At 35.6% G+C, this 9,678-nt stretch overlaps 1 protein-coding gene across 1 annotated transcript; it reads right to left on the minus strand.

Moving 5' to 3' along the window:
• Window positions 1–4,787: 4,787 nt before the first annotated feature.
• On the minus strand, window positions 4,788–6,996 carry LOC109207667 (nectarin-1-like). Its single transcript, XM_019370632.1, has 2 exons — window positions 6,775–6,996; window positions 4,788–5,462 (listed from the first exon to the last, which is right to left on the minus strand). The coding sequence occupies exons 1-2, from the start codon at window positions 6,899–6,901 to the stop codon at window positions 4,924–4,926; spliced, it is 666 nt and encodes a 221-aa protein (XP_019226177.1). The 5' UTR covers window positions 6,902–6,996; the 3' UTR covers window positions 4,788–4,923.
• Window positions 6,997–9,678: the final 2,682 nt, after the last annotated feature.

The following is a 9,678-nucleotide window of genomic DNA, read 5'->3' on the forward strand; positions in this document are numbered from 1 at the left end:
TATTCTCTAGCTTTAAGGGACTTTAAGGACAATTTTGCATTAATAGCCTTGGTATTACTAATCCCATAATTTTCTCTGCATTACTTATACATAGGATAATACCAAATATGATGTATAACTAATACAATTATTGGTTATACACAAGTTGAAAAAATGTACCAAACACGGTTATAATAATGTTCAGAGATAATGCTTGCACTATTTTTTCTAATACCTCCTACCAAACTACCCCGAAGTGTCAAAAGAGAGCATATTCACTATATCAACATGTGACAAATTAAAGCATAACTCAAAATGAATAAAAGTAATACTCCTCCGTTCCAATTTATGTGAACATGTTTGACTGGGCACGGAGTTTAAGAAAAAATGAAGGTTTTTGGAATTTGTGGTCCTAAACAAGTCAAAAAAGGGTCCAAAGTATTTGTGTGGTTATAAAAGCTTCTCATTAAGGGTATAATTATAAGTTTAAGCTAAATTATTTCCAAATTTAAAAAGGGGTAAATTTTTTTTTGAACGGCCCAAAAAAGAAATAAATTCACATAAAATGGAATAGTGGGAGTAGATTGCTAACGATGTTAGCAAACGTATAATGAAGTGTGATGAAAACATTGGAAGATCAGAGTGCAAAGTTCAGCACAAGCAAAAATATTGGATGAGTTTTCAATTTTATTTAAGTTTTGGGGGGTAAAGCTCGATACCTATTTTGGTGGAAGTAGCAAGATATCAAGAATGTTGAGGTGCGCGTAAGCTCGACCAAATACCATCCTTATATATAATAAAATAAGAATAATAGAATTAGGGTTCTAATGATTATGATAAAGAAACTAACAAAAGCAAATGCCCGTTTATCTTATAGTCAGAGAACTGGCCTAATTAGCCTGGCTCTGCAGAGAGAGAACTTTTATTTATGAATAAAGAAAGCCAAACTCTGGTTATGTCCATAATCCTGCCCATCATAATTCAAATCAAGACGGTTGGCCAATTTCTTAATTATAAGTTTTTAAATGTACATATCTTAGCCGTTAAAATCCAAAAGTATACGATAAACTTAATGGGCCATTTTGATTAATTATATATCTACTTCATTTACTGAATGTCCAGAATTTTGGAGCCATCATTATACATTATTACGATTGTCACTGTCATAATAAGTACTATGTACAAAATTTGCTTTGGGTGTAAAAAAAAAAAAGTAAGTTTAGACGCTATCGTGCATTATTATTATTATTATTATTATTATTATTATTATTATTATTATTATTATTATTCTTTTTTTTTTTTTTTTCCAGCTTTGTGAAGTTGGTATTTCATTGTGACGACCCAAAGGGTCATCACTTGTTTCCTCACTCATTCCGTGCTTCCGTAGCCTTGAAAACCTCATTTAGGGTTGCCTCGATTTGCGTGCGCAGTCCGGGCGCGTAGCCGGAAAGCCTAAATATGAATTCTGTGAGAAAAATGCTAAATTTTGATATTAAATTGAATAAATTTGACTTCGGTCAACATTTTGGGTAAACGGACCCGGACCCGTGATTCGACAGTCCCGGAGGGTCCGTAGGAAAATATGGGACTTGGGCGTATGCCCGGAATCGAATTCCGAGGTCCCAAGCCCGAGAAATGAATTTTTGTGTGAAATTGTTTTCTAGAATTAATTAAGGAAATTGGAAATGAAATTTTATTAGAAGACTATGGTATCGGGCCCGTATTTTGGTTCCGGCACCCAGTACAAGTCTTATATATGATTTAAGCACTATCTGTAAAGTTTGGTTTAAAACGGACGTCGTTTGACGCGTTCCGGACTTGAAATGGATAATTTGATGTTTTATGAAATTTGGAAGAAATCATGGGTTTTGAGGCCCAATTTGATGTTCATGCTGTTATTTTGGCGATTTGATCGCACGAATAAGTCTGTAGGATTGTTTTGAGGTGGTGTGTATGTTTGGTTTGGAGCCCCGAGGGCTCGGGTGAGTTTTGAGTAGGTTCCGGGATGCCTTAGACTTAAAATATCAGCTGTTGCAGGTTCAGGAAATATTGCAGGCCTCTGAACCCTCTAGCGCAGTCCGCGAGAAATCGCGTGCGTCCGCGGAGGGGCCAACGCGGCCGCGGTCGCCTTTGCGCGGTCCGCGGTGGGTGTTGTGCGGCCGCGGTCGGCTTTGCGCGGTCCGCGCAGGGCTAAGATCCGCAGGTCTTCGGGTAGGCCAGGCCAGCGCGGCCGCGGTCCCTTTTTTGCACGGTCCGCGTTGGGACTTTAGAGGGGTATATATAGACGGGAATTTCAGTTATTTTTCACTTTTCAAAAACCCAAAACATAAGAGGCGATTTTTCAAACAATTCTTCTTCTTCAAAACGATTGGTAAGTGATTTCTAACTCATTTTCTTCACTCCTTAACATCTTTTAACATAATTTCAACTTCAAAACAAAGATTTTAATGGGGAAATTTGGGAATTTTGGGTAGAACCTAGGTTTTTCTAAAATTGGGGATTTGGATCTCAATTTGAGGTCCGATTTCAAAATAATTTATATATTTGAGTTCATGGGGGAATGGGTAAACGGGTTTTTGTTCGAACCTCGGATTTTGACCATGTGGGCCCGGGGGCATTTTTGACCTTTTGGGGACAAATGATGAAAAAGCTATAATTAGGTATTGGGTTCGTGTTGTTTAGCATTTATTGATGTATTGAAGTCATTATTGTAAAGATACGATTGATTTGGAGCCGAATTCGAGGGAAAAGGCAGTTATTGAGGATTGAATTGGCCGTGGAAGTTTGAGGTAAGTGTTCGATCTAACCTTAGCTTGAGGGATTAGGAGTTGAGTCTTATTTGCTATTTGTTTTGTGTTGAGTACGACGTATAGGCATGGTGACGAGTATCTATACGTTGGTGTCGAGCATGATCATGGGTCTTAAATTGATAATTCTTGTATTCTTAATGGATTCTACGTAAGCTTGATTGATGATTCTCGATATTGAGCAAGGATTTAGTTTATTTCCGTGAATTTTAGTTATGATGGAGTATTGGTATTAATTGGGTCAAGTGAAAGTGCATAAGATTGATTATAGCTGACTCCCCCTTGCTGGGACATTTGATTTGATATTTTGTTCCCTTGCCGGGAAGTTATTATATTGTTGTTCCCTTGCCGGGAAGTCATTATATTGTTGTTCCCTTGCCGAGAAGATATTATATTGTTGCTCCCTTGCCGGAAAGTTGTTATATTGTTGTCCCCCTAGCCGGGATTATCTTGTTATATGTGTTGGATTGATGAAATGGGAGCGGGTGGTACGCCTACCACAAGATTGATGAAATAGGAGCGGGTGGTACGCCTACCACAAGATTGATGAAATGGGAGCGGGTGGTACGCCTACCACAAGTGATCGATGAAATAGGAGCGGGTAGTACGCCTACCACAAAATTTTGTGAAATGGGAGCGGGTGGTACGCCTACCACGAGTTGATGAAATGGGATCGGGTTGCACGCCCGTAACAAGATGAGCTGAACATGTGAATTTGTCTTTATTTCTTATTTCCGTGTTAGAATCTAGACAGTAGATTTCTCCTCTATTATTCCTTATATTCTATTTATATCTGCTACCCCCGAAACATGTTCCCTCCCCCAGTTTTAATTGTTTATTCCTGTTTGCCTCTTCGTTATATTGTATATATATATATATATATATATATATATATATATATATATATATATATATATATATATATATATATATATATATATATATATCTGNTGTATTGTGTGTGTGTGTGTATATATATATATATCTGCACAGATTTATCTGGAGTCTGGTCCTAGCCTCGTCACTACCTCGTCGGGGTTAGGCCAGGCACTTACCAGCACATGGGGTCGGTTGTGCTGATGCTACACTCTGTGCTCTTTTGCACAGATCCAGGTGTCAGAGCAGCTTACAGTGCGCAGCAGTAGGCCAGGGAGCAGTCTTTCAGTCCACGAGATCCCGAGGTAGTCCTGCAGGCGTCCGCAGGCCCGGCATCTCTTTTATCCCCTTTCTGCCCTGTTTCCCTTGTACCGAGTCAGAGTTCTATCATTTTGTTTCAGACTTTGTATTTAGCATTCTTAGATGGTCCGTGAAATGTTGTGACACCAGGTGCTGGGTAGAGGCTTGTATTGATGCTTAGACGTTGTTGCTATATTCTCAGTTCAGACTTCCGCTATCTTTTATTAATCGCAGTATTTTAAATTGCTTATGCATCTATAATTTAGATTGTTTAATCATGGGTAAAATGAATTAGGATGATGTTTGCGATTGTTCTTGGCTTGCCTAGCTTCCACGAGTAGGCGCCATCACGACTCCCGAGGGTGGGGATTCCGGGTCGTGACATTCATATACATTTATCTAGCTAGTGTTTGGAAATTAGAAACCCCCCAATGACAGTACTTTAATATGTTTTATATTCCAAAGTATACAAGTTTGATTAAAAGACACTACATATAATACTGTAAATATTCTTTTTCACTGCAGTGTATAGAAATTAATCTCGTGAAGATAAGGCAAAACATAACCATTCGGTATTTTTCAGAATCCATGTTAAAATCATACTTACCTTGATTTTTTGCACTCCTCATCTTTAGGAAAAGAATTATTTACGTTATCTAAGCAGACCTAAGATGTTAATGAACTCACCCACTGATTTGACATTCTCTTCCTACAAAATGTTGTGAGACATTTTCGATTAACAATTAATGGAGGAATAAAAATGCAAAATTCCTTAAAGACATTATCACCGTTAAAGAGGGGGGAGTGGGGGATTTTGGAGCAAGATTTAGAAAGAAATCGCATTATTAGTTATAAAAAATAGAGACATAAGGGAATTACAAACATTTGAAGAAAAAAAAATTCACCCGCTCAAGAAATTAATAGACACAGCAATTATATAAAGTAGTAGTTAAAAACATTTCTATTTCTTAGGTGCAAGCCTAGACTTGATCTTCTCCACTTCCTTAGTACCGACTTGGAATGTCTTGGTCAAGACATCATCTGGCACAGTTGGTGAAGCAGCAAACAAAGTAGCTGCTATTGACTGAGTGCCTGGAAACTGGCTATTGAATGCAGAAATAACAGCAGCTGGAACTTTGCCATTATTCTTTTGAAAATGGACAAGTCCTTTAGGGAAAACAAAAACTTCACCCTTTGTAATGTGCTTTGAAATTAGTACATTGGCAGTAGTAATGAATCCAACATCCAATTCACCTTCCAAAACGAAGACCATTTCAGTGGCACGAGGGTGAGTATGGGGTGGGTTAATTCCACCAGGGGCATAGTCAATTCGAGAAAGGGATACGCCGAGTGTGTTAAGGCCAGGGACTTTTATGACATTAGCTCCAGTGACTGAAGAACCCATTGTGTTGTTTGTATCTCCTGGCTTGGATATGGCCATTGATGAGAAATCAGCAGCCGTGAAATTCTTCTTACAAGGAAATCCATTCACGCTCACGCCTGTATATTCAAAATATATGCATAAGAATTGAAGCAGTAGTTAATGTAGTCTTTTAGTACAAAGTGCGAGGCAGATCCAGGATTTAAACTTGATGAATTACATTGAGATTAACTTTAGCTTATTGAACACATTACACATTTGAAACTTCGTTCAAAATTTTCTTTTCGAAATATATTGTCACTACTTGATATCGGAAAGAATAGTAGTAGTAGTGTTTCAATATCCTATCATCCTGAATCAATCTCTAAATAGAGGCAGATCCAGATTATGTGGGTTCAACTTTTAAAATTTTTAGCATTGAACATATTGTATTTTTAAAGTTATAGGTTCAGACCTACTATATGTTGTAATTTTAATGAATTTTTACACATAATTATACTTCGCAGGGAAAGTATTGCATTCATATGAATCCGGCAGCCATACAGTACTACATCCCCTCTGCCTCTAATAATAAGAAACATGATTTACTTTGGTCGTACTAAGATATTTGTTAACCCATAATGTAACAGAATTAATTAAGAAGTTAATCCGAAAAGAGATGAAACCCAAGAAAAAGAAAATGTTAATTTCCCAAGTGAAAAAAGAAGAAAAAATAAAGGGAAATTCGCATTGTTAGTCCCTCAAATACCAAAAAAACTCTTATTTTGGTTCTTATGATATCTAGTTAAATACATTTAACATTTGACTAATTGAAATGTGCACTTTTGATCCCTCTGCTTGTGAATCTTAAGAAAATTTAGCGAATTATTTATCATGATGTCACTTAAAAGTTTGTATGTTACTTCGGGTAACATGGTTCTAAGAATATCCAAATGTAACATATTTTTCCTATATAAAGGGGCCATTTTTAGTAATTGAAAGTTGAATGTGCTTAATCATACATTAGAAGAAGCAAAATTAGAATATATCAATAACTAAGGGACCAAAAATGCTATTTCCAAAAAGAAACAAGTGTTGAAGCATTAATAAGGTCTGGTAGTAATGGCTTCACCGTGAAGCCTTCACGTGGTATATTTGCTTACACGACACTTGCAAAAGTATAGTTGGTGGCAGTGAGACATATTAGTCATAAATAAATATAAATATGTAAGCAAAAGAAGAAACAACAGCTAGCAAGGAGAAATGTCAATGTCAATGTCAAGTTGAAGAAATACACAAACATAAATAGAAAGAAAGTACAAACAAGAAAATTATAAAACCCAAAAAAAAACCTAACATGAAGCAGAACAATATAGTACTGATCATGAATCTTCCTTTTTTCTCTATATTAAAGAAGATACTAAAGAAAAGGGTATGGTTCCAATTACTTACTTGAGTTGAGATCAGCAACGCAGATATCTTGGAGCAAGTCTGGATCTCCACAAACTTTGCTGAAGCTAACGGCTAAAATAGCTACAGCCATAGACATCATTACTAGCACCTTTCTATAGACGGCCATAGTGAAAGAAATAAACAATTATTGATAGCCAAAAAGGAATTAATTTGAGTACTTTTCTTGTTTGGACAATGAAGAGAGAGTGGCTTTATTTATAAGGGGGAAAGATAAAAATGAAAATCTATAATTAGGTAGCAAGTGACGTGGAGTTGGGGTGTTTGATACTTTGACAAAAGTAGGAAATGGAGTATACCCTTATCTCTTCGACCCAAAGCGAAGGGATCAAGCAGATGGGTCCAATAACAGAGGACGATATTCAGCTGCCTAAATTAAAACAATTGCTTCGTGCCGTAGACGTGACCTGACTATATATCCATTCACAAGCAATTTAGGCTGTATATGTAAATCTATCTGAATTTAATGTTTTTAATTTATACTAATATTAGAATGTATATAGATAATAAGATCACATTATTATAAATTCATTGATAAATAAATATTGATCTTTACACCAATGAGAGGTATTCTCACAGCGTTACTTGAATACTCCACATAAGAATTTTTGTGTATAACACCTCATATTCGGCTTAAAGTATGTACATTTATATGCATATTGCCTCGCATTTTACTCATGTTTCGTAAATTTCGCATGTGTAATATAATGGTTTGTGGTATTTTTATATGTAGGAATCATGCGGAGGCAATTTGGGACGAAGGTGCGAGAATTGAAGCGAAAAGGGGAAGAAACGAGAAAAAGTCACAAAGTAGCGCCACAAGTAGTGTGGGGCACTACCTGTGGCGCAGTTTCTAGAACCTCAAAAATTTCAGCCCTAGGGCTAACCCCACGCTACCCTAGGCGCTGGTGACGGGAACTTGTCCTATTTCCTCCGGAACTTGGTCATTTCGACCCCAAGACGCCCCACGCTACCCTAGACGTTGGTGACGGGTACTTGTCCCATTTCGTCCGGAACTCATAGCGTTGCTTGAATACTCTACATAAGATTTTTTATATATAACACCTTAGATAGTAGATATAGTTGGGATCTATGAAACCTACATCTAATGGCAATAGATATCGCTATCTTAACACTAATTCGGATGGCCTCTTTGGCAATTCTATAGAAACGTCTCATATTAAGAGTATCCCATAAGTTAAATTTGTTTATTTATTCATCGATTAACTCTTGTTTCAAATTATTAACATACAATAAACGGTTGTTAATATAATATATTATGATCAAAATTCTTTTTTTCCATTTCAAAATGACCTTTCATAGGCATGGACAGATTTATAGGAGAGATTGTGGAGCACACGAACTAATGGTTTTTCCTCATGCAAAGTTAGATATATTATGCACGTATTTTTTAGAATTAGCTAGTATAATATTAACTGTTGGCGTTCGTGCTCCAAAAACGTTAAATGGTGCACTTAGTTAAAGGTTAGATTTATTTATCAAAAGAAATACTAATTAATCAATTCCCACTTAATATATTTTTCCCTTTTTTTAGTAGTGCAGTCTGCGTTTCGATTGAAAGAATTTCACTATCATCGTTTGGGAAGACATTTGCTTTACGATATGTGGTACAATGTAAATAGAGATTGCCTTCTGAAAATTGCATATTATATGAAGACAACGACTGGAGTTATAACTTCAATAAGAAAATGCCAAAGAAAGAGTCATTGTTTGGTGGCATTAAGTCCTCACCAAAGAAGTTGGTAAAAACATTGCTGAGGAAGTTGTTAATTTTTGTCACTCTTTTTCGTTTTTTCTTTTTGCTTGTTCTTTTCTTTGATTGGCTTCTTCACTATTTTCTTCCGGTAAAGAGACTCTAGAAAGGAAAAATAATAATTTAAGTCTGGCTTATAAGGTGTTATATTCATTCCGAAGCCATCTACCAAGGAGAAATATTGAAGTGAAATGTTGAATGCTCGTTTGAAGGTGTATATCAGGTCAACTAAATATTGGTTTTACACTTTTATTCGTGAGTCTTTAACTTTAACAAGCTTTTTATTCCAAGTGCAGTTTACAGTCAAACTCAACTTCAATTTTCAATTTTTTTCAATACTAGATTCACATATTTTTTTTCAAATTCAGCTCAAATTAAATACTCATGATCTATAATAAATGTGCAGTTCAATGTGTCAAATTAAATAATATATCCTTATCTCAACCATTATTCTTTTTGTCTAGTTTTAAAAAGTCAAATTTTCCGCTTCTTCCTTTAGCAGATTTTTCCAAATAAAATTATAAAAAAAATTAGAGAAAGTTTCATAAAACACAATCTTTTAGCGGTAATTAGCTACCTATAGACACCATTTGCTATATTACGGATTGTAGATAAGTTTTCTGTTGTTATAAGATGTATTAGATGTATTTAAGCTACTGTATTCATGAATACAATAGCAAAAATAGGCGTGAATCAGGGAAGTCCAGCTGATCAGTTGCTGTATTCGAGTGGACAGATTATTGTATTCGACTGTATTCACGGCGTGAAACAGGGATTACACTGTTTTTAAATGGAAAGTGAATCAATTAACATAATAGACTCCTAATATAACTCAACAAACTCAATTATAACACACAAAATTTATTCCAGTTATAAAAAAGATTCTCAACCGGAAAATACCCCAAAAATATAGCAATCTTTAAGAGAAATTATATAATACATCTTAATACATAAATTATATTAATTAAAAAAAATATATGAGTACATTCATAGCATATAGCGAGACAGCGAAATACATAGAATACAGCGGGACACATTGAAATACAATGGAAAATAAGACCGTGAATACAATAAAATACATGGAATACAGCGAGATACATTGAATTACAATG

Source organism: Nicotiana attenuata, unplaced genomic scaffold, assembly GCF_001879085.1.
Source record: "Nicotiana attenuata strain UT unplaced genomic scaffold, NIATTr2, whole genome shotgun sequence".
Classification (NCBI taxonomy): domain Eukaryota; kingdom Viridiplantae; phylum Streptophyta; class Magnoliopsida; order Solanales; family Solanaceae; genus Nicotiana; species Nicotiana attenuata.

Excerpts from the sequence above, each read along its gene's own strand:
- LOC109207667 (XM_019370632.1), bottom strand. The coding sequence starts at position 6,901 with ATGGCCGTCTATAGAAAGGTGCTAGTAATGATGTCTATGGCTGTAGCT. Across the intron at positions 5,463-6,774 it reads CGTTGCTGATCTCAACTCAA|GCGTGAGCGTGAATGGATTT; the intron begins GTAAGTAATTGG and ends TTGAATATACAG.